At 51.3% G+C, this 27600-nt stretch overlaps 2 protein-coding genes across 4 annotated transcripts in view; both read right to left on the bottom strand.

Moving 5' to 3' along the window:
• The window catches only part of LOC128148894 (NADPH--cytochrome P450 reductase), a 31601-nt gene extending 15568 nt beyond the window's left edge, over positions 1-16033 (bottom strand). Inside the window, exons 1-3 of one of the 3 annotated variants that reach the window (XM_052803294.1) lie at positions 16015-16033; positions 13699-13834; positions 2736-2928 (exon numbers count right to left, since the gene is read on the bottom strand). In XM_052803294.1, coding sequence (XP_052659254.1) covers positions 2736-2914 — 179 coding nt within the window. In that variant the 5' untranslated portion in view covers positions 2915-2928; positions 13699-13834; positions 16015-16033. Of the gene's footprint in view, positions 1-2735; positions 2929-8489; positions 8638-13698; positions 15330-16014 lie in introns of those variants that run through there. The other 2 variants (XM_052803292.1, XM_052803291.1) reach the window with 2 other exon arrangements.
• Positions 16034-19821: 3788 nt separating this feature from the next.
• On the bottom strand, positions 19822-27391 carry RHBDD2 (rhomboid domain containing 2). The gene is made up of 5 exons (XM_052804035.1): positions 27336-27391; positions 26612-26829; positions 25051-25452; positions 24524-24674; positions 19822-22305 (listed from the first exon to the last, which is right to left on the bottom strand). The coding sequence occupies exons 1-5, from the start codon at positions 27389-27391 to the stop codon at positions 21873-21875; spliced, it is 1260 nt and encodes a 419-aa protein (XP_052659995.1). The 3' UTR covers positions 19822-21872.
• Between the last annotated feature and the right edge of the window lie 209 nt (positions 27392-27600).

Below are 27600 nucleotides of genomic sequence, written 5' to 3'. Positions count from 1 at the left end.
ATTTGCTTGTTCGTCAGAAAGGAAACTCCACCCCAGACTCAAGGATGACAGGAGGGAAGGAAATCCTGGCTGAACAAGCTTGTTTTCCCCACTCATTTCCCTCCCAGTTCCAAGTGTCCCATAAAATAACACTGCAAGAGCTGCAGGAAGCCGCTGTCTCTGTCCCAGAGGATGGACGTGCCACCAGCCACAGTCTTGGCTTACGGGTCCACACTGCCCTCAGACCAGCTTGCTACAATGACCACAGCAGGGCTGCAGTACGCTGTGGCAGGGTCAGGCTTAATGTACGGGGAAAAACTGTTTCAAAGCCTCCTCACTATTTACCTGCCTGGGTGTCACTTTTCCAAAATGCAATTATGTCAGACAACGTCTGGAGCAACCTCGCCTCTCCCCCCTGGTTATCGGTGATGGGAGGTGCTGCTTTTCCACAGCTCTTGCAAGGAGCAGTCGCACAGTGCTCCCTGCTAGTCATCTCCCATGCAGATGGAGAAGGCAGCACAGACCCCACAGACGAAACATAGGCAAAATGCCCGTGAGTAAGCTCAAAGCCAAAACCTGCAGCCAGTCTCAGATGGAAGCCCACAGGCTGAGGTCTTGCTGCAGGACAAGGTGGTAACACGCACGCAGGGGGAGTCAGAAAGCTCCTCTGCAGCGTGACTTCTCTGCAAGGTCATGACAGCCTCTGGAAGAGCTGCACGTGATGGGTGGTAGGTGGAAACAGTCACAAGGACAGTGAGCATGGGAGCTCTCCAAGTCAATCTGTGCCACGTCGGGATCTAACTTCAGATTGATAGTGCCATTTCTCCAGCCACCTTAGCTCTCATCGCAGTGCAGCCGTTCTCGTTACAATCTCCAGAGGCAACCACACGCACTGATACACACAGCCTACTCTCACAGACACGAAAGGGAAAGTATCTGACCTATCCAACAAAACAAATTCCCAAGGTAAGGCCAAGCAGGCACAGATAGCCAGGCTGCTACCAGCCTCATGGGCGCCTGTCTGCACAAAGTACTGCAGCCAGGGACATTTCTTCCTTTTAAAACCCTCCCAGACAGAAAATGTACTTTCCATCCTCCTGCGACACCAGCGTGTGCAGCCAGCCTGAGAGTTTGTTGTGAGCTGTGTGCTACTCCTCCCATTACCCAGGGACTTCACAACAGACCTGGCATCCCAGGCTTGCCTTCAAGCAGAGGGCTCTGCCACCAGAGGAGAGGGTTATGATCTGAACAAAGTGGAAATGATGAGATCAAACCTGGTCCTTTTCAATTATGACCTGAATTACAATGTAAACACTGGATGATGAGCCCTGAAAACTGAAAGCCACATAACCCACTAAGGTAGACATACAGGTCTGAGATAACAGACCCACAACTGCTTGCTGTGTTTGATTTAGCTTTTACACACAGGGTAACAGGAGTATCAATCCCCTGCTGAAATGCCTTGGCGTATCACCAAACATCCTCATCTGAGCAGCCTATGGACAGGTCCTGCCACAGCTTCTTTCCACGTTGGGCTGTAACACTTCGAAATGAAGGACTGAGAAGTATTTCTTGCCAGAGCAGCACCCGCTAAGTGCCACGGGGAGAAAGCCACTTCACACGGGACACCTTGCTGGTGCAACTGTATACATTAAATCTTGAACCTACTGCAAGCAGCCAGACATCACCTTCCCCCTCCTTGTGGCATGGCCTTACAACCAACTGCTCAGGACTGGGAGGCCTACAGTGAATTTGCAGCCAATGCTACAAACCCAGAGGATTGACCTTTGTTGTGTGGTTACCTTCTGCAAAGGTACTGGAATACCTACTGGATTACTGGAATACTAATACTGGAAAGCACAGAGCTGGGCTAAGGCTGAGGCTCGCTTTCTCTCTGGGGCAAACTGCACCCACACAGGGAACAGATCCGAGGAGACTGAGGGGAAAGGTACTGCACAATGCCAGCTCCTATGGTCTCTGCTGCAGTGGGTTTCAAACCTCTATTTAGTGCTCTTACCAATGCTCCAGAAGGAAACAGAAGGAATGAGCTAAGAGGTCCAGAAGAAAACTGATGTTAAGTTTGGTATGTGACTGAGATGAGGAACTAAATGCACCCAGACCTCCACCAACATGGCTTGCTCCTGGCCCTAAGCCCTTTGCAGAAGACCAGGTGGAACAAGGACCTCTCCCTCTCCAAATCCAGTCTCCTGCTGTGGTTGTAACCTGGCATGAAAGCCAAGCAAGTTTCACAAGAGCTGCCAAGCAGCTCGTGCCCAGGAATTATCTCCCAGCTCCCCAAGACTATTTCTTCTCTTCACAGCTAAGGGCAGATAAGACTTCTGATAGGAAACCTGCTTAAAAGCAAGTCCACTTTTCTCCAGATTTATCTAAATATGACTTTTATCAGAAAATGCAGAGAATAGCCAAAGCAATCCTTAAGAGTTTTGAAGTACAGCCAGAGGCTTTTCTGCCTTACCTTTTCTTGCCTTGCCTGGGAAAGACAAATTACTGATTTGGGCCACACGGTGGGGTAAGGCAGAACTGCAGCCTGGCTCTTCCACAGGGATTTCTGCATTGCGAGGTGAACGCGCAGCTCAGAAGAAACGTGAGGGGAGTGAAATGCACTTTGGGACCAAGTCCCCTCACCTGGGGACCTCCTATAATCCAGCTGAGCCTCCTGCACAGCCTCCAAGGACCCACCATAAGCAAGACAGAAAGCTACGCTCACCCCATGCTGTCTGAGAGTTGTTACTTACACTGATTGCATTTTGGGGAGGTCTGGGACTTCCTCCTTTTTCTTGCGGAAGAAGAACCAGTAAGTAAAAAGCCCAATGATGAGTGAGATGAGAAACAGGTCCATCATGCTGAAGGCAGAGTCTTGCTGTGCGCTGTTGTCGGGAGGGGAGATGTTCGGTTCCATGCCAGCATCCCCCATGATGGTCAAAGGCACTGCAAGCAAGGAAAAACAAATGAACACCAGCAGTCACACAGCGCCACAGAAAACCAGAAGAGCATTAGGGGCCGTTCAGAGTATGCTTTTTCACTATACGTTTAGTCCTAGGAGCACAAGGCAGCCCAACTCTTTGGAGAAAGGCTTTACATCACAATACTGCAAGATCCTTTTGCATCCCAAGGTATCTCGCTGTCCCACCAAGCTTTTCCCTTCCTGTAGCATCCATGCTGATCCATCAGAAGTGATTTCTGCTCTCCCTTTGCCAGCACCATTGGAGCAGCCCCACATTCCAGCCAGGGAGCCCAACCTGGCTCCTACTAAAGCCCCAGCAAAACTGAACAGGGACTCATGGCCAGCCTTTACTAAAGCCCTTACTCACCACAGAGCCCATGGGGTGTTAGTGGGGGAAGACCCCACTCTTCCAGTCACTCCACAGATCTGGGGCTTTCTCCCTCCTTTCCACAAGGTGATACGATGCCCCAGATCTACTGCTGTGCTTAGTAACCGCAGAGCAGAACTCTGGCATGGTAATTCTGTGAGCATCCCCACATTAGGTCATTACAACACAAATGATGAATACTTTTGATTTACTATACACCTCCACGTGCAAATTGGATTTACTATCTACTTCTTCTTGGGCCGATGACCTCCCAGTCCTCTCCACTATCTTCCCCAGTTTAACTTCCATCTCCTCGAATTACTCCTTTCCACTTGCCAAGGCAGAGTTTAAGTGACTTGAGACTTGGCTATGGCCATACCCAGAGTCCGCAGTAGTGCAAGGATAAGCACCCAGCCCTGAAGTGCCTGACTAGCCCTATGACCCCTGTCCTTCCCCTGGGGAGCCACCCATCACTCACCCCTTCCTGCTGCTCTGCCAAAGCTCTGAACTTCTCTGACCCTAGTCCAGATTGCAAGATTATCTTCCCAACACAAAAGGGCGCACTCTGTCCAAGCAAACAGATAATCAACTCAAAACTTGATTTGTAAGGGCAAAGTGACTCTTCTTGTACTTGGGCATCCTGCCAACCCAGGAGACCATGGACATTTGAACTTGCACACAGAAAACTGACTCAGAGCTGTGGGGGTGCCACTGTAGAGAAAGGACACGTCCCATGGCTGAGCCGTGCGGGGAGAGTTAACCTGTTCAGCAAACATGTGCCTGCTGGAGAAAAGCTCCCAGACAGCTTTCCTGGGGGGCTGAAAGAGAAGCAGCAAACTCCAAGCTGTGCCTGGGCTGAGAAAGAAAACTGACTGAAGTTTAAGGTTATGCTAATGCATTCACAAGGTGGGAAGAAAAGGGAAGGTGATGCTTAGGGAGCACTAACAAGGGAGACCAGGTCTTCAGCAAAGAAGAACCCCTTGTTGTTACTCCTACAAAGAAAAAGTCCAGCTCTGGAGAACAGAAAGTACTCTGCCACAGGCCACCAGCTATAAAAGGCAGCTCTGCAGCGTGTAGGGAGAAGTCCACGGCCACCTGGCAGTAATCATGGGTGGGCTCCTGGGTACTTTTGCAGCCCAACTAGTTCTCAACCCCACAAGAAGTTTAATTTGGTGGAGAACTTGGCAAGTGACTGTAGTACGAAGGGTACTAAAACACCACGCATTAGGTTGCCAGAGATGACGCTAAGCAGGGAGTTGGAAGAAAAATGTGAGTGATGAGACTGCAGACAAGCAAATTGCCCATTCCTCTCCATCAGGCAGGTCACCCTGTCCTCCCTCCTTGCAGACAGGCTTTCCATCGCTGGATCTCAGAGCCAGGCAAGAGCTGTGTGTTATTTATGTACAACTGTAGACTAAACTGTTAGTTAAAGCCTCCACAACTGGAGTTTAGCTGCCAAAAAGGCACAGCTCCCAGCAGGGTGCCTCACCTCCTCCTTATTCCGTTCCAGTAAATCACCAAAGAGCTGGTCTGGCAACTGACACCAAGGAAATGCACCAGGGGGGAAAAATGTTGCTGGTTTATTACCTTCACTCCAATGAAACCTCAGAAGTTTTAATTGCAAGCTCTTCTCCTTGTCACTGCCACCCCACCTCATCTGTTGGAAGATCTCAACCAAAAACTGCCAGATGACCCATCCTCTCACACACAGTTTTGGTTCTTGCTGTCTCTCATCACTTGAATTGCTCATTACATCTCAGGGCAAAGAACCCCTGAGGGCTGCTGGTCAATGCTTCCCCAGGGAGCCTCAGCTGCTGCTCATGCACAGCACAGCCCTAACTCTTCTGCAAAGAGATGGAGGAAGCAGTGCCCGAACACAGGCAGTAGGCTGCCTTGATAAATATCTCCAACACTGCAAGGTGCATTTTTTTCAGTGCCAGCTTCCATTGCCCAAATTACATGAGGGTGACCGGTTCCACTCATACAGGGCAGCGATGGCCACGTCAGTAAGTTTATCCTCAGCAACAGCCTTTCTTTCACCCACTTTCCTTGACAAGCCCTTTCCCATGGTACATAAGGTAATGACAAACCTTTGCTCAGAGGAAGCCATGAAAAAAAACAAGACTGGAGACCACACTAAGCTGGTTTGGGGCAGCAGATGCATACCTTCCCTTCTGAGCACCAAATCTAGCACTCACAGCAGCCAAGCCCTAGGAAAGCCTCTTTGCACAAAGCACAGCAGTATCTCTTGTAATAAACTGCATGTGGAGGAGAGTTTCAAGCTAGACACAACTTTGGTGAGTGGCAGCCAGCCCAGGGTGGAACGCATATAGGCTGCATATGCTTGGCCCCACAGCAATTCCCCTCCCAGCTGCCAATAGCTCAGACATGGATATTTGCCAGCTGCCCTTACACAGGACAAGAATGAGTTCCCAGGCTCATCAGCAAAGTGAGGGCTATGTCTCCAGCAGCAATAATTGCCATGGCCAAAGCAGCAGAGCTTCTGGCCTCCCAGAGCAGAGGGGACAAGCAGCAGCCACAAGGGGTTTTGCTTTTTGAAGCCTCGGGAGGTGGTCTGCTCTCCCAAGCAGTGACGCCTTGGAAAGACGCATCCTCAGGAATGAAGCTCCCAGGAATGCAGCATGGACAGATGCAGGGGAGGAAGCCATACTGTCTCCTGGCCTTCACCACACTGCAGCTCTCCAGCATTTCAAAGGGGAACCCTACAGCTGCAGCAGCAGCCAGACCACCCACTAACTCCCCGCACCCATAGCCAGAGGGGAGAGCACCATTTCTGGAGGCTTATGGGTCTGGTGCATGGACCAGAGTCTTGGCTTGGTCTCCCCTCTCCATTTACAAGTCTCCATAGCATAAAGGTTATATACTGACCTCTAACTCTGGAAGGAAGCACAGTTGTTCTCTAGTGATGGAGCCAAAGACACAAGAACTGCTTTAATTTTGATGATGGGCTCCATCTGGTCCTGGACATATAGTTATCGAGTCCTATATCATAGCTACAGGTTTTTCTTTTTGCTCCCCACCCTTAGGAAAAGGTTTGCTTAGATGTATCAAGAGAAAGGCAAAGGATGTGGAATTAGACCTCACACTTCTTTTTTTAAAGGGTTGTCATAACTCAGGAACTATTTAACTCACTTCACCTAGCACAGGAAGACTATTCCTCAATTTATCTCAGTCTGACCTAGTTGGCTGTAACAATTATTTTCCAGAAGTTCACAGCAATTCATTTTCAAATACATGTCCTTTTCTAACTTCCAGTGAAAAGAAACCTGACTCTTATTTGGAATTTAGCTATCCTGGAAATCCTGCAGTCTCTGGAAGGACCCTGATAGAACCAGATCAGGTTTTTAAAGGGGAAAAGAAATTTATGATGCAGAAATAAAAGTTCCCCTGACACCAGTTTCAAAGGTAGTTACTTTATCCCCATTGTTTATTATGTCTTCAATCAGGACAAGACAGACCTCCATTTCCCCTTTTTTCTTTCTTTTTTTTTTTTTTTTTTAAATCATGGCTGCAGTTCCTGGATCCTTGTTTATGCACACAGTATCTGGTGTAAAGCAACCAGTCTCAGCAGAGATGTCAGGCATCTATGTCACACAGAAAAGTCACAACATTTTGAAAGATTGCAATCAAGCGATGCTATATTTTAGCGCAGCTTTTCAGCTTCTGAATGCAGCTTCTAAACCCGGGAATTTGCTTGATACGCAATCATTCAAATCACCGGGGACCCTCTCTGCACATCTCCGTGCTGCCAAACAGATGCACTTCCTTCTCATATTAAAAACCATATTCCTATGTCTCATGCACATCTCAAGCAAAGGACTGGAAGCACTGTCAGTGCCAGGCATCCTCAAATTCCCCACAATTTCCACGTGGACAAAAGATGCTATCACATCATAGCATTAAAAATATTAAAATATAAATAAAAATAGTATTACAACAAACAAGATGGGATGGGGAGTGCCCTAAAAGCCAAGTGATCAGCAACCCGAAGAGATCCATTCTTTCCCCTCTCTTGCACACAGCCAATGGCAGCATTAGGAGATGGTGGAGCAGATGCCCCCAAAAGCACGCTGCAGCCCTCAACTCCAACTGGCAGGCACAGCACCATAGTCATGAAACATGGCTGGGAGGTCTCTCTTTCTGCCAAATACAAGGACGTTTCTGCGAGTCATGTTGCAGCATCTTCTAGTGACCAAAAAGCCTTGTCTCTGAAGCCAAGTTGGCGACCTGGGCAGGAAGTTGGCTCTTTGAGTTGAAGTAGCCTTTTATTTATAAAATGCTTGGGATGAGTTTCAAGTATCTCAGGACAGTTTGGCTTCCCGGTCCCAGATCAGGACTGCAGCCTGTGACTCTTGCTCCAAAAATGAGTGACCAAGCCCTGTGCCATCATAACCACGCCACAACCCACAGCATCAGCCCTGCTCACATGAGAGGGAAAGGAGAAGGAAGACTGCTGACCAAGCACAGGCCCGGGCTGCTCACTGCTCCCACCTCCAATAACCCGACCCCAGGCTCCAGCTGATCACAACCTGTAGCACCAAGAAGCCTCCGAGTTCAGCTCAACACAGCAGAGAGGGCTCCCCACAATCCCTGCACACCCACACAGTGATAGGCACAAATTCTGCTGTGCCCTACGGACTCTGCCTGCCCTGGCATGGGGCAGTACAGAGGCTGCACCCCCATCTCCCATGGCCCTGAGCTTATTGAAACAGCCAGTTTTCCTAATGGGAACCAAGCGGCAGCAGCGCTCTTTGGACACCTGCAGATAAACACAGGAGCTGCAGGCAGAAGCTCTATTTTGCAGTATGTGCACACAAAAATCTGTGACAACCGAGTCAAATGAGGAATCGAGTGACATAAACGCATGCAATGCCATTAGCCACTGTCACCCAACCCTCGCACCAATGCCAGGCACCGTTCAAAGGATGCTCAGCAGGGCGCAGGCAGCCAAGCCTTCCCCAGCCCACAGCAAGGTCCAGGCTGTTTCAGATAGATGCTATCAGGGACACCAGGTAGCCAGTCTGAAGTCAAACCATGCCTGCAGGAACGAGCTCTCCACACATCGCGCAGCAACGCCATCATGCCACCAACACAAGCCCCAGAGTGCCCAGTTCCTCCATGCTAGCCACCCCGTTCACTCCCAGCAAGGACACTTACCGAAGGACTGCCTTCTGGTTTCTTGTAAACGGGAATCCATGCAAGTCACCACCACATCTAACAGCAGCACACACTCAAAAAGCCACTGGTTCTTTCGGACTGGCTTTCTCAAGTCAGACTGCCAGAAAAAGCTCCGCACAGCCGCACCAGGGAAGGGGACAAAGGGGCACTGCTGGCAGAGCCAACCTGGCGGAGCACTCTTCTTGCTCTCTGCAGCCACATGATGATGACCCTCGTGTCACTGACTCAGCACTTGCATTGCATTAGCAAACAAAGCGGAAACACAGCTGTGTCAATTTCTAGCACTGGAAGCTCTGCACAGCTGGGGATGTCAGCATTACCACAAGATCTGCCACAGCCATCTTTCTGATTGAGAGGGACCAACCTGAATTCCCTAGGTGCAGGAGGGTGTCCATGACCAGACCCCCCTCCCCACCACATGCCTGGCCTGCCCCAGGGATCACCCTTTCTCTCATGCTGACCATCCTTGCACGGCATGGCACATGGCACAACACAGACCAGGGACATGATCAGCTTCAAGAAGAAGCCTTACAAAAAAACCCCTACAGTTTTAAACCAGAGATCAGTTATTTCCACTGGCATCATGGCACAGCCCCAAAAGACAGCTTCAGGACAGAGGGGAGAGATAGCATGGAAATGAGCAGCCAAAGCAAATGGAAACCCCTTCTTTTTGTACAGCATTGACCTGCAGCCTGAGCTTTAGAAACAATGGCAAAATAAACAGAAACTAACTTAAAAACCAGCTAAAACACCTGGGAGGAAAAGAAACAAAAACCACTCTGCAGCCCTCTCACAGGTCCCTATTCCCACGGCATCTGCAAAGCTCATTGAGAGCTCGCACAGACGGCAGCACCAAAAGGAAGCTGCAGCAAGCCCCCATCGCTCTGTGCAGTGGTGGCGGTAGAAAAGGAAGGGACTTGCTTACAAACAGGAATGCAGTCTTGTGACCGGCAAAGGGTTTTCTTCTTTCATCCACTAAAGATAGAAGACAGATGGGTTACTGACTTGTGTCAGGAAGAGGAGCCCCACAGGCACAAGCCTGCAAGGAAGGATGAGGGTCAGCAGCAGCAGAAAAAGAGCAGGGCTGTAGTGGAGATGGCATTTCTGTGCCCAGTCTCTTCTGAATCTCACTGCAGTGAAGACTTTCCTGCATGCTAGTGTGTGGTGTTAGGCCAGGAGACCCTTGGGGCAAAACCAGATTTCTCTCGTTCCTCTTTGGGTATGAATGCAACCGATTAGAATAAGAAATTCTGTTTACATCAGCCTGTGCCAGTTACTGGCCTCAACAAGTCTCAAATTAGCTCTTTTTCCCTTCCTTTTTAGTAAAAGGAGACCTGGCAAGAAAAGTGGTCCTTTCCAAAACAAAAGCAGACCACTGAAGTTGGCACTCAGATCCAGGTTATTTAACATTGCCTTCAACAGCCCTTGGATTAGCCTTTTCTCTGTGGCTCTGCCGTGCAGAGATCGCGTTTCCTCTCAGTAAGAGGCCTTTGGTCAGCCCAGATGAGTGGCCGTGCTTGGTCTGGTCTGCACAGGCTCCCTGCTCTGGGTGGGACCACACTACAGGCGAGTTCCTGGGCTCCTGGGGGCTGCGCTGGGGAAGGCAGGCATGGTGTGAGACCTCACAGCTTCCTCGCTCCATCAGCCTCAGCTCGAGCACCAGTGTTGGGGCTCGCTGTGAAACAGGGCGGCCACTGCACATGGTGAGCCAAAGGCGTGCTTTCCTCATCACAGCAATAACAAGCGGTGATCCAGGGCTGACTTTCACCAGTGCCCACAACAACAAGGTTTAGCTTTCACTACGCATGAAGGCTCACTACGCCTAGCACTTCTGTATCACTTTCTTCCCACATATGTAAAAAAACATCCCAGCACATTCCACAACTTCCCATTAACCACCATCAGCTCAGTAAAGAAGGGTGGAAAGCAGCAGTCTCTTTTTCACGCAATACTGAGAAAGTGACTCTCCGTGGGCCTCTCGTCACTTCCAGCAACTCGGAACCCCCCACCTAAACAGAGGACTTGGCTGCAGCAGCACCTCGAGCAGGGGTAAGAAACACACACCCAACTCAAAGCTGGTTTTTTGGTGAGACAGAACAAATTACTCTCACTGTGCAAGGTCTCTTCTAGCCAGACCTTGACACACCGGCTCAGACGTCGGCAGAACTTCTATTTTAGGCATGAGACACATGCGGAGCGTGCATCAGTCAGTCTGGAGCTTGAAACATGGCATATTTGAGCTTTCACTGTCACACTTGCTTTTTTTTTTTTTTTTTGGCCAATAGGTCCTTATTCAAGGACAGCAGAGCAGCTGTAAAAGCAAGGAAGAGAACAACAAGAGGAATGGTTTTACTGAGGCAGAAAGCAACTCTACCCTATGGGTATACCAAGGTAGGGCTATGTGGTAAGCCCAGTACACTGAACAAAAGGACTTAAAGTATTATTCAACACAAAAATGAATTCAAACTTGCCAAGTTGCCTCAAAAGAAAGCAACCCAGAATTACTGAATTTGCACACTTCCTTTCATCAGATAAAAGCCTGTCTCTCAACCTTTAAACAAGGATGTGGGGCATCTCACCAGCTTAGGCACCTGAACACCTTCCTTCATGGAGATTAACATGAGCCAGCACAAAGAAACAAGTGTTCAAGATTACAGGATAAACAAAACCTGAGAATGGCAGGTAAACTGAACCCCCTGCTAACTAATACTGTTCCCCAGCCTGCCCTCCCAGGGAGGGACAAATTTAGAGCACCATGCTTCAGGCATTTGAGAGAGGAACAGGGGTCTCAACACCACCAATATTCAGGAGTTGGGACAAGTCTGCAGGAGTTTTAGAGGAGTTTTATTACCAACTACCGTAGGCACTACTCAGTCAAACCAACAGCTCAGAGGGCTATGCTGCAAAATCTCAGGAGCAACCCATTCAGGCATGCATTTTGCATGGTTCAGCTCCTGCTGAAGATGTTTTTTTAAGATCAAGAGGGAAATATGGTATTTTTTCAGCAGCCTCTTCTGCAAGTGTTTTACCCAATGCTGCCACAGGTGGAAGTTCACTTTCCCCAAACAGGTCATTTGCTTACCCCCTGCCTGCATTTGTTGAGGGTTTGTGTGACAAGCCGTGATTTTGCCTGCAGCCACTACAGGGAGGGGAGCACTATGGACAGATTTGGTATCCACAGACTTTGACCTCTTCCACCAGGAAGAGTTTGGACAGCAAAACCCTCTAACACCCTTTTCATCTGGAAGGTTTCCATTGAAACTGACAGCTGGAAAAGCATCAGAGACACATGGTTAAACAGATCCTGCAAAGGTTTAAGAACTGTAAAGACCTCCAATCAGAGCAGTATGTTTTGGGAATTTATTTATTTAAAGAAAACCAAGCACTGTTTGTATGGAACCAGGACATTTTGTTTTTATAAGGTAGCTTTCCTCTGAGGATGCGAGAGCTTTTCAGACATTACATGCCTGTTTCCTAAGTTGCTGTGAGGGAAGGAGGTGTTACTGCACAATCCTTATGTCACGTGGTAGCTCAGCAAGAGAGCTGTCCTCCTGGTCCCAGACCCAGGCTCCATATCCGGCTGCTCTATTAGAAGTGTGTGCAGTCACCCTATGAACCTCCCTGCCTGCTATGGGCAAGGCAATCTGAGCTGTATTTTACTTTCTTGAACACTTGTGAAATACAGACCCCGCTACCCAGCCCAGTCCCCTGCAATCACACACAACCGCATGCACCAGCAGACACCAGAACATCAATCCAGTATCCAAAGCGGGTATCCCTGTGCCAAAAAGGGACACCAGGCCACAGGACAACAGACAAGTCAGGCAGGGAGTAAGTGGGGTCACAGGCTGAAAGGCTGACCCTGAGTTGCAAAAACTGCAGCTCTCCAACTCCATACTCCCACTCCAGTACTGTCAACGTAAACAGAAGATACTTCACACAGAATTTTTCTTTCCCTTTGTAACACAAACTGCTCCTCTTACCTCCAGTGGCTACGCATACAGCCCTGTTACACAATCAGGGCTTGCACAATCCTTGCAGGCATTTTATCAGCTTGCTCCTCCAAAGCTTGGAGTTAGCTCGAACCGAGAGATGCTAGCAACGACCCATGAAAGCAAGTCAATAGATGCATTTCACAAGCAACCATGCAGCAAGATCCAGCGTACTTGCCAGCATCGCAAAGACAAACCTACCAACTCCCCAAGCTAGTTACAAAACCTTCCTGACAGACTTGCACATGCGCTGCCAGAGCCAGATTTTCCAAGGAGAAAAATCCAACCCCATCTTTAACTCTGAACCTCCCCATCTTCTACTCCATACAGCGAGAACGGAAAGGAAAACGAGTCAATAACTCTATTCCTTGCAAAGGAATAACTGGAGGCCTAGAAGTGGCTGGTAATTAAGCAAAAATACTACCATAATCTGCCACTATAGATCAAACTCAGCCACTCTTTGGACCTGTAGCTCAGCCACTCTTTGGACCTGTAGCTCTAGAGAAGCCACTGGAGATACAAGCGCTCCTCTTTCGCTCTTTCCAGACTCCATGAGTGATCAGCAGCACACAATTGACTTGAATGTTCACTTGGGGAGAAGCAGCAAGAGATTACAAGCAGCCTGTAATTATTTGTTCCGACATATGAAATTTCAAACTTTATAAAAAACCAATCTTGGCAGAGGTGTACCTGTCACTGCAGGGCTCATGACTCACTCTTAACAATAGCGTGTATAAAGTAATCTCACCGCTCGGATAAAATGATCACATTAGGAAAGCAACTTATGCAAGTTCTACAAATTTTTTAGAAGTAGGAGAGCCCACGTCAGGAAACGAACAAAGTTCAGTGTCAGCAGAGGTAACTGCCAGGTGGCTTTCTTTTATATCAGGCGAAAGGGATGGGGAGGACATGGCAGGAGCGCAGACCTGAGCAGGGAAGCCTTTTCCCTAGTCCTTCAGGATCGAGCAAACACATTATCTTGGCTGCGTCACAACAGCCAAAGGAGAGAGTAAAGATCAAATGGGATTTCAGTCTGGACAGAGTTCTACATGCCACTTTTGCAGCAGGTGAACTAGGTAAAGAAACCATCGCTCCCAGCTCCTGGCCTGTCAGCTCTCACTGCCAGCTGCCCTCCCCAAACCCAACTGCACCCACAGATGCTCCACAACCTGTGATGCTCAAAAGAAAGAGGTTACCTTGCACCTACGGTTCTGCAAGCAAGCGCTGATGCGGCCTGTGAGCTCCAGCACGAATGGTGGCGAGCAGCAGGGAAAGCCTCCCTCAAAACAAGACAAGGAGTTTTGGTCGTATGGCCCCGTTGAGCTCCTCCAGCTGCTTTGGAAGAAACAAAATAAAAGTTGCAGAAGGCACTTACTTGCTCAACCCTGGCTACCCAGAAGGCACCATCTCAAGGTTATTGACTGAACAGGAGGTAACTGCAAAGTGATGACAAAGCAAGAGTTTTTACTCTGTCAGTTAGAGCAGGACAAATTAACAGAGGGTTAAGCCAGCTGTATGACACTACCTCCTCCTTCCTGCCCACTCTTCACCTTACTCTGGAAGGCCTTTACTCTAGAAGATTAAAAGAAAGTGCTCAGTTGCGTCAATTTTTTTTTCCTGTAGCACCGGTATCCTCCCTGCTTCTTCACTGCTTTATAGAAAGTGTTTAGCAAATATAGTACTTGTGCACCATCACGTCCACGTGCAACACAGAGGACTCTCCGAATCCAGACACTCTGTGCCGTGCACATCTTGTTTCAGTGCAATCAACCAGCACAAGATGCATCTGAAGGAAAACTGACAGCTGTACTGGGACAATGTCAGGTTCTCCAGGAGGGGTCTGGCTCACCAGCCCTTCCTCAACAAAATACCAATTTCCTCATCTGCAGCAGAGTAATCTGCAAGTTGGCTTTGCATGTGCCCAACAGCTCATCAGGATTTCTCAGAGAACTACAGAAATACTGGAAGAAAGCACATTCTTTTCTACCTAGCAAAAGGGATGAGTGCATCAGTGCACCCCACTAAGCGCAGCTCTGCTGGCTAACAAAAAATATTAAATCACGCAGCTCCTCGCTATGGTCCACACAAAGCATAAAGCACTATGGAAGAAGGGATGCCCCCACCAACGCTAGCACTGTTTCGCCTTCAGTATCTAGAAACAGAGACATCATCCTTCCTTGTCCTTTTCCAGCTTCTCAACTGGATATGTTTCTGCTTTTTAAAAAGAGCTGCAAAAGTACAAACCCATTTCAGTTTTCCAGATTCACTCAGATAAGGCAGAAAACCTCAGTGATCCCTCTTCTCTATATGCATTCCACTAAGCATTACTATTTCTTTTCACACTCTGAAAGCTAAGCCAAGCTAACCTGTGGTCTAAACACTGGCAGACCGCACACTCCAAGCTGCACCAGCTGTGGTTATTCCTGCAAGTAAGACAACTTCCCAAGAATCAATTCCACGTTGATGACTAACTCCCAACACTGCGATCTAGGTTTCTTTGCCCCCTCCAGCTTTAATATTCCCAAACAGGGGGTTTTCCATTATTTCCTTTGACAAGCACATTCCCCAAGGGAATAACTTCACTCTCCAAAGCAATTCCATCAGGAAAAGACAGGGGCAAACAGTCTTCCAACACCCTAGAAGTTTATAAAGAGAAATAGGCAGAACAACAGCAAACCAGACCAGCGTTCAGCAAAGGTGTCAGATGCCAGGAATAATGTTCTGCAGAGAAGCGCCAGAAAAATGAGTTCATTGAAAGCTTTTAACCAGCAACAAACGGCCTAGGATGGGGTAAGTATAAGCAACCCTTCAGCACTGTGGAAGCAAAGCAGGCATCACCCTGGAGCACCCCCCTCCCAGGCTGCACGCCCTGCCTCACACCCCCGCCTCAGCCCCAACATGGGGGACCCTGCCACCTGGGTGCTGGCTAGCCCCCTACCCCTGGGGAGCCAGGCATGATAGGGGTACCCCCCCCCAGTCATCCCAGTCCTCCCAGTAACGGGGGCTCAGTCACACCAGACCCCCTAAATAAAAGGGGCCTCTAGGCATCCCAGTCCCCCCCCCCAAATAACAGTGGGTCCAGTCACATCAACTTCCCCCCAAATGACAGGGGGACCGCTCACACCAGCCCCACCCATACAGGGGACCCCAGTCATCCCAGTCCTCCCAATAACAGGGAGCCCATCACACCAGTCCCCCCACAGAACATGGGGCCCACTCATCCCAGCCTCCCCCACCAGGGGATGCCGGCCCTCCCCTCTCCATCACAGAGGACCCAGGTGTCCGAGCCCGGCCCTCCTCAGCCACAAGGGACAGACCCAGGGCCCCGGTTCCCCGCGGGGAGCCTCCAACCCCACCACGGGCGCCCGCGATCCCCGGCCCCACACGTCCCGGCACGGGGGAGCCCCGGTCCCGGTCTCCCGGTCCCTCTCCCGGTCCCTGTCCCTCTCGCGGTCCCGGTCCCGGTCCCTGTCCCGGTCCCCCGGCCCCCCGCGGTCCCCCGCGGCACCCACCGCCCCGGCCCGGCCCGCCCGACCCTGGCGGCGGCGGCGCCCCGCAGTCCCGGCGCGGCCGGCACGTAGGGTGGATCGCACCACTCGGGCACAGGCGCGAGGGGGGGGACACGCTCCGCCCCCGCCCCCCGCCAATGGGCTGCGAGTGCGCCTGCCCGTGGAGATCTTCCCCCTCTGCGAAGGCGCTGTTGGTACGGCCCCACCGCGCCCGGCGGAGGGAGCCTTAAAGGGACAGGGAGCTCGGGAGGAGAGTGCGGGGTCGGGATTAGGGGCAGGGTGGGGTGCTGGGGTCAAAGGTCAAGGAGGGGGTCAGGGAGCGAGCTCAGGGAGCGGTCGGGGTGCCGGGGTCAGAGGTCAGGGTAGGGTGGGGGCGCAGGGGAGGGGTTAGGATTAGGGCGCAGTGTGGTGGTGGGGGGGGTCACGGTGCAGAGGGCTAGGGGTCAGAGGTCACAGTGGGGTGTAAACAGGGGGTCGGGGGTCAAGGTGGGAGTCAGGGGTTGGGGCCAACATTGTATTTGGGGACGGGTGAGGGTTGGGGCCAGCACTGGGGTCAAGGTGGGGTCAGGTTTGGGGTCAGGGCTGGGGTCAGGTTTGGGGTCAGGGCTAGGGTCAGGGTGCGAAGCAGCTTTGGGGACAGGCCCTGTCTGAGCCAGGACCCCCGGCCGTGGCTGTGCGCGGTGCCTGGGTGCACGTGGTGGTGGTGTGGGACCCCAAAACCTCCCCCCGAGGCCGCTGCGCTGAGTGGGGCCTGTGGGGGGGCCGGGTGACCCCGGGATGGAGGCTGGCACCCAGTGGTGGGTCACCACCACCCCTCCCTGGGAAACGAGGGGCTGCTCCACCTGGGCAGCTTACAGCCAGAGCGAGCGAACGCTCCCGATTTAACCGCAAACCAGATGATTCAGATGTTTTGGGGAGGCCTTTCTCATAATGCCTGCGATGCCGCTGCCGGGGAGTTGCACAAGCAGCTCTGGAAACGTCCCCGGCAGGAGAGGTTTCACAACCCCGACCCCCAGACCCTGACTCCCACGGGGGGACCGGTGCTCTCCTCTCTCCTTTTTTTGTGAAGCTGAGTCACGACTCTGCCAAGCCCAGCCCGGCCGAAGCCAGGAACACAGCTTGCCCTGACCCCCACCGAGCAGCCCCACGGCCAGGCCCCGGCCCCCTGGCATCGTGCGTGGGGTCACCCCGGGGCTGCTTCCCCTCCCTCGGCCAGCCAGGCGCTGGCATGTCCGAGGTCATGGTCCTGCCGCTATCGCTGTATTGACACTTGCTTCAGAGTCAATAAAACCCTCGGGGAAGGTGCAAAGTCTGCGCCAGCTGAACAGGGACCGGCAGGCACCCCAGGGGCCAGGAGGAGTGCGAGGAGGGGGCACCGACCCCAGAAAGCACTGGCTCTGGGGCAGCGATGCCCGGGGCTGCAGGGACACCCTCTTTCATGACGGCACCCGAGCAGAGGGCTCAGGGGTGTGAGGCCACCCGGGCACCTGCTGCCACCCACATGGGCTCTGGGATCGATCCCACAGAAGCTCCCCAGGGTGACCCCGGTCCGTGACTGTCCCCCGTGGGGTGAACGGCCGCAGGTTAAAACGTGCCTGCACTGGTCCCGAGGGGATGGCAGGACAGAGTTGGTTCATGGTTTGGGGTCATCAGGCCCATCAGATGCCCAGAGAGGGGACCGGCATTATGGCACAGCCCGTCTGGTTTTGTTCCCTGCGCGGAAGGGGCCGGGCTCTCATCACACCCAGACCAAACGCTGCAGGGGCACGGGGAAGCCCAGCCCAGCCCGCCCACAGGGACCTCTTCGGTCAGTGTTTTGCCTCCACACATATTTCTCCCACCCGCCGCGGGGCGTGTGAGAACTCGCACCTCTCTGGCTCTCCTCCATCCCCAGCACAGGCTGGGCCTGAACTTTTGGCCGCAGAGCCTCCACGGTGCCGGCAAACAAGCCGGGACCCGGTGGGACAGCCGCAGAGGTGGCGTTTGGCAGCATCCTGGCCCTGGCACAGAGCTAACCTGGCCCTCGATGCAGGATAAGCATCTGCCCACGTGTGCTTTGCCACAAATGAATGAGCGACAGGAAAGTGAATACAGACCCATTTTTCTTCTGACATCAGTGTCTCCTGCTGGGCGTCCCCACGCTGCAGGACCCCCCCTGCTCCCAGGCAGGGTGGTGATGTAGCTTAAAGTTGGTTCTGCTTCCCCACGTACCCTCGACTCCTTTTATCTCACACCACGGTGGGTAAGGAAGAGTGGAGGGGAAGGAGCTGGGCTTTCCTGGAGCATCCATCCCACAGCAGGACTGGGCTGTCACAGCAGGACCACTGCCCTGAGTGCAGGGGAACGGCCAGCTCAGCTCCCAGTGCTTGTCCCCAGAATCTCATCATTCTGCAGTGACCCACCCAGGAAAAAAGGGACAACCCAAGGGGCTTTCTGGACTCACTGTGCACTCTGCCTCCAGGGCAGAAGCAATCCTGACCTTCAAAGAAGTGGCGGCTTTACTGGGAACGCACCAGAAGCACAAAACAACAAACCTTCAGGAACAGCATGTTCCCCGGGGGCAGCCATCCTAGGCTGAACTGGGGGTTTATTGATTTTTTTTTCTTTCCCCACCCCCCCGCCCACCCCCCCCCCCCCGGCTTTAGAAACTTTAATTCTCTGTCTCCCCTCCGAGGAAACGACCTGCTATTGCAACATGCAATCAGCAACATTGCTGTGAGCTTAGTTAGACAAATGCCAAAGCCCAACGAGCTGATCTTTTTTACGTCCCTCTCTTACAAATTTAATTTCTCTTTTCAGCCTTAGACAGATTTGCAAATGTCTCATCCCAACCTCTTCCCTCCTTCCCAGCGACTTCCCTTCCCCAGGCGAGGAGTTATGGGTTTGCCACCAGCCCTGGGGAACTAGGACTTGGTTGGACTCCACGGCTGGAGCAGCAGAAGGTCCTCAGCTGATTTATATGACAGTATTTCACTGTGAAACGGCTGCCCTCAGGAAAGGCAGGGAACAGACCTTGCCAGAAATCATCTTTATCTCTACAAACGTCTGTCTGAAGGCCACTGAACACAGGAATGACACATTTCAAGTGACAGGTAGGCACCAGGGCAGTTGTGTAGCTGGACTTGGAGCAGCCCCATGGATATGGTGGAAGCTGATCACAGAGACCAAGTCATGTGCCAAGGTCACCAAGAAGCTCATGACAGAGCTGGGAGCAGGAGGAAAAAAACCCAAACTGTGGTTTTGTGGCCATCCCACCATTTCCCATCCCCAGGGCTCACCTGCAAGGCTGTGGCAGTTGCCTTGTCCCAGCATGGAAAGGTTAACGGCTGGTACCTGCTCCCTCGTGCATGAGCACGTCGTCCCGCTGCCAGGGCCAAGGGGCCCACCTTACCTCCTGGAAGGGGGTTTGTTGTCTGTTCCCGACACCAGCCAGGCTTGGGACTGTTCTCACTGCCAGCAGTGACGCAACGGTGACTCTTACAGGCCAGGGCTTCCTTCACCACTCTAAAGCCGTGAAGCTACTCACTGGAAACACGCCATCCCTTTGACGGCTCTGCAGGGAAAGTGAATCTCTTACCAGATCAGCCGATAAGAGTTGGAAAGGAAAAATATCCGGTTTCCAGCCCCACAACCGGTTTCCAGTATGCAGTACCAGTCTTCCCCAGTGCGCGTCCTTTGTCACCAGTCTGCCACGCAGCTAGCACCCTCAGATGCCCGCTGCCTGACCTGCAGTCCCCATTGCACCCAGCCCACCACCCGGAGGGGCATGCTCCAGCTCCCCACTTGAAAGCAAACCAGGACGCCTAGCAGTTTGTCTTTCAGATTGTGTTTCAAGCTTACAGTTTGGAGGTATACAACATTTGCAATTGCTACCAGTCCTCATCGTGCTTCTGCACGTTTCTGGAAAAAAACAGTGATAAAATTCCTAGGTTTACAGAGGAGGATCTCACAAGGAAGAAAATCAAGGCACTAATGAGAGTGGAGTATCAACATTTCAATGTTATGTCTAGCATTTCTTTCCTGGTATTAAAAACATGCTTTTAAGTTCCAAACAAGCACCTTATCCTGGTTTTGCTCCGCACTAAACATGTAACAATGCAATTGCTGTCAGCAGGAAAAACAAGAACATGAAGTCAAGTCCATTTGTGATCCCATGGAGGAGTGAAACAACCAGGGATGAGACAGAGCTGGCTGCCAACTCCAGGCTGGTTCCTAAATTGCTGCATCCTCCTGCAGAAAGCCCCTGCCCAGGGGTGCCTGCCTTTGTGAGCAGAGCTTCTTACTAACGTGCATCTGAGGTCTAAATCCTCAGCATTCACTTCAGTCTTCCCCCAAAGCAAGCCCCTGCGAGGCCACACGTTAACTGTGGCGGTCATCCCAGAAGGGCTGCTGGAGAAATAAGCAGCTGTACGGCAACATGGGGCTTCTTCAGACACCGAAAAGGGGAAAACAAAGACATACATACATGCTTTGGAGCATGCAGCTGCCAATGCTGCCTATGACCCTGGCTCACTGATAGCATGGAAGAGCCCCAAGACTACTGCAGTTTCTGGGGGACAAGTTAGTCACTGCAAGAACATCTCCAAGAGCAGTAATGGCACTTTGTGCTCAGGTAGCTTTTTTTTTTTTTTTTGAGCACAAAAATACCTCTAAGCAAAGAGTCAAGAGCAATAGTTGAGATCCTGGCTGATTTACAGACACAGAGACAGAAGATTCCTCCTGGGCATGGCACAGTAAAGCAGCTACACAGCTGGAAATAAAGCTCAAGTCCCACCAACTTGACCAAACTCCTTCGTTACTGCCACAGGCACCAAATGCTGCATCCTGCTCTGAATCCCTTGCTGAAAACTCCCCTCTCCCACACACCTTTCCACCAGCTCTGAAGAAAAGAGAGAGAGAGATTGTGCTAATACTGGTGGGTGAGACATCTAAAGCTGAGCAGTGTGAACACCCCCAGTGGCATTGCTACATTCCAGTTAATTCTTCTAACCCACTGTTAAGGTCCCTCCCAGCTCCTTGGATTTATATACATTTGCTCAACAAATGGCCAAAATCCCCTACTGACGAGTCTTCCGCTACTTTGCATGCATCTGAGGTTGCCTTATTCACAAGTGCTGGCAACACAGGCTGAGCTAGTGCAGTGCTATCAGAAAATGAAGGCAACATGTTGATGCACGCACAGACTGCAGTTAAGAAGCACCTTCAGCATTTTAGAGCTGTGTTTTGGCAGGCAGAAAAGGGTGTTCTGTACTCTGCCCTCTTGCCTCAGCCCTGGTTTAACAAGCCCCTTCAAGGCACACTCTTAGTGGAGAAGTCATTAGCAGAACAGACATCTGTCCTCCTCCACTGAAATATTAAGTTATAAACTAAGGTTTCCATGATTTCAACCTCTTTTGGGTCCGAGCTACACCACACCTGTAAACAAGATAGGAGGCTAAGAGCCTCAGCATAGATAGGACATGTCCTTATTGCTGCAGCCTAGTTAAACCCCAGATTAGGGTTTTGACAATTCGGTTCCTAGCTTGAGTCGGGGAGCTGATGCACTGTAACTCTAGTGGCAGTGTGGAAAAAGGCAGCTGCTAAATACAGCAATGAAAAAAGACTCCAAAAGGATGAGAAGCGCACAGAGGTGATACAGTCCCCATCCCCATTTTTTACATTATCAAAAAGTAAAAAAAAAATTATAAAGTAACTATAATTAAAGTAGCCTGTGCCAGGGGGCAGGGGAATGACCTACATTGGAGCTACCAACCCATTCCACTAGTCACCCAGATACAGCAAAGATGCCAGCAATGCACTGCTGTGTGAGCATCACACAATGGTCCTGCCACAGTATGAGAGTCCTGCTGCTTTCTGGAGGATCAGTACACCTGCACTCTCGAAAATTCAGCTGAAACAGGAGCCACCGTGGCTGCTGGATACCCTGATGCTTGCTGAATCCCAGCCAGGGGGCCCACGCCTGCAGGTGTCTGTGGATCAGTGAGACACACGTGCTGTGGGGGGGAGAACGTGCCCAGCTGGCAGCACTGTCCAGGTGAGGCTCCAGCATGGGCCTGCATGTAACACTCTCCGAAGGCACCTCTGACTTGGTAGGGGGAAGAAGCGAGGCCGTGTCCTGCAGCACGGCCATGCTGAGATCCCTCGTGTCCCAGTGCATGGCCATATCCTGGAACGCAGCTGTGTTGAAACCCCTGGCTCAGAGCATTAGGGTGCTGCATCTGGAAAGCAGGAACAGCCGGAGGCGAAGAGCAGTAGTAGCTTTGGGTTGGGTAGGCGCCTGGCGCAGGGTTAATCCTGGGCAGGAAGAAAACAGAAGGTTACACTGTGTTGAGAACTGGCATTGCCTCATTAGTGCTGGAAGTGCCCTGGGGGTAGATTTCCTCCTGACCAGTGCTCAGAAAGGTCACTGCAATCCACCAGAGAGAGTCACTACAAAAAGAGAAGCTCTTATTATAAGCAGCACTTAAGTAAAAATAGGTTTACTGGCCTCCCAGGACAGATGTTCCCACTCCCACCCCACCCTAATTCCACACCCACTGAATGAGCACGGTTCTTGACCTGAGTCTCTTTGTGCAAAAAATACGCAAGCCAAACTGCAATGTGCTTTTAAGATTTCCATACACATCCTCCCTGCCTTCCACTGAACGACACATCTGCTAAGTTATTAATCAGAAGTCACAGCTGCCAAGTGTTATTTATCAAGAAGCCATAAAGGCCTTTGGTGAGAGTAAGAGCCCAGAGTATAGAGCAAAAAGGGAAGGAGGAGAGAGTTACAAATAAAATTAATCATTCAGAAGCAAGGTCTAGAAACAGCCTTTGCCAACAGAAGGCATGACTCATCCCGCCAAAACGTATCAAGAGAGAGGCAATCTGCCTAGAAGCCAAAGCCTCTGGGACTTCAGGAGTATGGCTCAGCCCACACACAACACTAAGATGAGCGCTGAGAATCAAGACCATATTCATGAAGACCATGACTGCCAGATTCCCAGCAAGAATAAGAGACTGGCTCATGCTGGGCTTTTTGGGCTTGGATTTTTTTTTTTTTTATTTGGGGTGTGGTTTTGGGGTTTGTTTGGGTTTTTGTTTTGGTTTGGGGGTTTTTTGTTTGTGGACACAAACATGATGTCAAAATCTGGACCTCCTAGAAATGTCTCCTGTCTGGTGGCAAGTTGATGCCTGAAGTCTTATGAAAATTTAAAAAAACCCCAACCAACCAACCAAAAAAAACCAAAACCCAAACCATCAAGAGCTCTTACTTGGGAATAAGAATCAAAATAATAAAAATTAAGCCTCAGAAGCACATATAGAACTTGTGTCCAAGACACAAAGACATGCAAATTTAGCTGCAGAAATGGAAACATCCTAGAAACACCTTCCCACGTCCTGCTTGATAGTCAAATGTTTATGTAAATACCTTTGAGCCAGAACAGTCTACTTATGTCATCTCACCTAAAGAAAGCAGGTTTAGACACAGAGCAGAGATGCTGTCCACAACAGTTATCAGCAGAAGCATTAGGCTGATGCGGACACAGGCTCAGCATGCAGTGAGACAGTCCCTCCTCCCAAAAGCAGCACTTGCACAGAAGGGAGAGAGTAAAAAAACAAATGCTGCTGAATCTGCCTGGCCTCTCCTGCAAGCACTCACATGTTTGAGTGCCCTAATGGATCTGGGGTACGCTCCTGCTGCAGGCAAGGGTTTGTTTTATGGTTTCCCCACGGGCAAGGGCAGATGCAAACACTTGGGAATGCTTCCACTTCAAAGAACACTTTACAGTGAGCTGATGGCTTAAACAATACATAGAATTTAACCCTTAATAGAAAGCTATCCTTCCTCTGTGAAACTGAAATGACGAAATAGGGAAAAATTTGACCTACATTTCCAAGCTTTTTAGAATACAAGCGAGTTCTCACAGCTTGTGACATACACAAACTTAGAACCATTCCTGAATGTCAGCCACAGGCCCCAAGGTTTCTTTTCGGTAAAGCAATCTTGTCTTGACACTGAAAACATGCATTGAAAGGTCTACATTGAACTTCGTAAGTGACATCTTTAATTTATAATGCTCTGCTCCTACCTAAATTTGGACACAACTCACTTCACAGCATTCCTGGGAGGCGAGGTGGGGCAAAGAAAGATAAAGATCACGCCCCAGGGAGCCATACAGCCAGAAACAAATGCCATAAGTCCTAATGTTAGGGCAAAACCGCACAACTTAACTTTCATGGCAGCCGAGCTGCAATACCTTTGCATGTGTACACACTGCCCTTACAGCAAATGAGAGGTCTTTCACCTCAATTTAGCTTTCAGTGAAAGACCTGGTTGAGTTAATGTGTGATAATGTATTAGTCACAGTAATGTCACCAGTGTAACATTAACGGGTCAGTATGTTCCCAACACCCAGGTTATGAACACAACAAGCACAATACAGCTTTTAAAGGCAATTTAATGCCTCCACTTACACCTCAAAATTCCCCTATATTGTAAGATTTTCACAGGAACTCTTGTACTTACTTGCTGCTTTCAGAGGCTCTTCTCTCTGCTAAGGACCCTGGGATGTATTTCAGCCCTGGTATCCTCTTTAGCAGACTGAAAGGGAGCACCCGGTCCACCTTAGTGCCCACCGACTCCGGAAAATCCAAGCAGAAACAGTAGCCAAGACCATCTGAAGTCAGCAGCATGTTAAGGAGGATTGCAGACAAAACACACTCATTTCTGACACAGCCACACGCAATCCCAGTCTGGCCACAAACCACTTTCCCTGGAGAATTCTCCCAGTTCTACCCAGCGCTATCTTCACAGACCATCGCCCTTCTCAGCTCCATGTTCTCTGCATGCACTAAAGCCACAGGGGAAGCAGAAGCCCGAGGTGAAAAACAAATGCAGAACTGGGTGTGATGAGACTGGCAAAGCCAGTGAGAATTTAATGCAGAGCAAGAGTGCAAGCCTGTGCATCTCAGCAACAAGAACCACAGCACGCCCTCCCCCTCATGAGCCAGCGATCCCACTCTGGTTCAGGGCTTTGCATGTGAAAAGGATACAGGCTTCCCCAGCTAGAAGCCCACACAGGTTACTCAAGAGAGAAGAGCGGGGGATAAACCATGCTATGCAAAGCATAAACCACGGCATCAGCACCACTGGAACTCTAACCCCAAAAAACAGAGTCCTCTTCATCCGTGAGCGGGTGGTGGACACACCCAACATAGCAAAAGCTACTGGCATGAATCCTCTGGCATCTTCCACCGCTGACACCTTCGAGACAATGGTCTCGAGTAAGAGGTACAGGAGGGCGGAGAGGACGGCAAACGCGACGGTGAGGAAACAGTGCTTCACAGTGCCAACGTTCTTCTCAAAGCTGCCCGCAAAATACCAGATGATAATGGCACCGCAGATCAAGGATATCAGGTCGTCGTAGACAAAGATATAGGTAACTAACCTGTGAACTGAGCACACCAGCATATTAGAAAGGCAGAGGCAGCAATGAATTTGTTTTAAACCACTACAATGACATGCTCGAGCAGAGGGAGAGTGAGCCTACAGGATTAATTAATAGCTTTCATTTCTATCCTGGTGTAGAAGAGAAGGAACTCGAGGCCTTTAAAACCAGGCATAAATAACCAAATAGAGTTAAAACAAGTGCTATCTTGGGTATCACAGACATATGGACTGACTCTTGCTACTCCCTGGGAAGCTGCCTGGAAAAAAGCAAGAGTATCTGTAGTAAATTTCAGTCTCATTAAAAGAGAAGGCAAGAGGTATAAAAATGACCGTTATGGTAACTATGATTTTTCTCCAAAGATAAACACTTCTTAAACTGCTAGAAGGCCGATTTTTCTCACAAAAAATGCCTGGAGATTATCAGACCTTAGAAGTGTTCCCAGGCTCTGTGGTTAGCTGTTCTCCTGGGCACTCAGTGAGGACTGACGCAGAGTTCTCTACCTCCCTCCCATCAACCTCACTCCCACAGCCAGGAAAACAGCAGTCGAGGGCATAACCTGGTGCAACCTGACTGTCCCCCTGGAGACATACGAGGAGATGGCGGAATTCACCCATCAGCTCACCACTGGACTGCTCAAAGAAATCACTGCATGGGGGCGAGCAAGAACATGGGAATTAAGTGTGATAAAAATCGTTTTGGGAATACCACAGGGACTGAGGAAAGCAAACCCCTCAAGCTCCTAACAGCATACGCCCTCTCTGCATAGTGTCAAGGGCCAGAGATGGGGACTGAGGGGAGAGCAGCCTGATATAGGGGGGCTGAGAAGGATGCCCAGCAGGCTCGGTGCAGGTCAGGGGAAGTGCCTAGAGAGGGGGGAGCAAGGGGCACAGTGCGGGTCATGGGAAAGGCCCAGAGAGGCGGGCCACGGAGGGAGCAGCAGGCTCGGTGAGGGACTTGAGGAAGTGTCCAGAAAAGGGGGGTGAGGAGGGGGGACCAAGGGGCTCAGGGCAGGACACGGGGCAGGCCCGGAGAGGAAGGAAGCAAGGGTTCGGTGGGGGATTCGGGAAAGGCCTGGAGCAGGGGACCGACGCGGGGACAAGGGGCCGGCGAGGCGGAAGGACCAAGGAGGCGGCGGCTGCTCCACCCCGGCGGCCCCCGCTCACCTTCCCCCGCGCGGAGGGCGGCGGGCCGCAGCGAGGCGGCGGAGGAGGCGGCGGGGGCTCCCGGCAGCAGCCCGGGCGCGGAGGCTCCGAGCGACAGCAGCAGCGTCAAGGCAACGGCGGCCGGCGGGCGCCCCCACCCCGCCGCCATGCTGCCGCGCGCCGCCCTGCTTCCGGCCGCCGCCGGAAGGCCTGGACCGTTGCCGTGGCAACGCGAGGCGCTGCGGCGCCCCCGTTACCGTGGAGACGGGCGGGAGGTGTTTGGGTTTTTTTTTTTTTTCCCCTCCTTTTGAAAAATTTTTAAATTATTATTATTATTATTTCCCTTTCCAGAAGGGAAAAATATCCCCGGGGAGAGGTGTGAGCTATCGCTGGAAGCCCGCCCCAGGCTGGGTTACTGCCGGCCCTCTGCCACCCACAGCCCCCCCAGGGTGCGGGAGGCCCTGCCGGTCCCACCGAGCCGGGAGGGCCCCGGGCACCCCCGTCCGCTCCCCGCTGCCGTGGCGCGGGGTTAGGCTGCTCGGAAGGGCCAGGTGTTTCCCTTCAGGTGTGAGGGATGGAGGTGGAGAGGAGCGCCCGCACCGGAGCTGCGTCTGCCCACCCGCGCTGGTGCAAATGGAGGGGATGCCCAAAGACAGGCCTCCTCCATGTCAGTGCGTTACAAACCAGGCTAAACCTGCTGAAACGGCATCAACTTTGCTGTCCGTCTACAGCGTTGTGCACGCACCGGCTGAACACACCACTGCCTGAAGGGAAGTGGCAGATGGAGGGATGCTCTGACATGGGAGCCCCTCGCCCCGAGAAGCTGCTGCGTGAGGAGAGGGACGTGCAGGAAAAAAGTGAGAAGCAGGGAGAAATAGAAGCTTTGCTCCAAGGGCGGTGGGAGGCCCCAGCAGTGAGCGGAGCATGTGGCTCCTGTTGCCCAGCTTGGACACACATCCACTCGCCAGGAAAGGTTACGTGGCAGAAACGCTCCCCTGCCACCGGCTCCT

The sequence above is a fragment of the Harpia harpyja genome, chromosome 12, assembly GCF_026419915.1.
Source record: "Harpia harpyja isolate bHarHar1 chromosome 12, bHarHar1 primary haplotype, whole genome shotgun sequence".
NCBI lineage: Eukaryota > Metazoa > Chordata > Aves > Accipitriformes > Accipitridae > Harpia > Harpia harpyja.
This window is presented reverse-complemented; position numbering and strand designations above follow the sequence as displayed.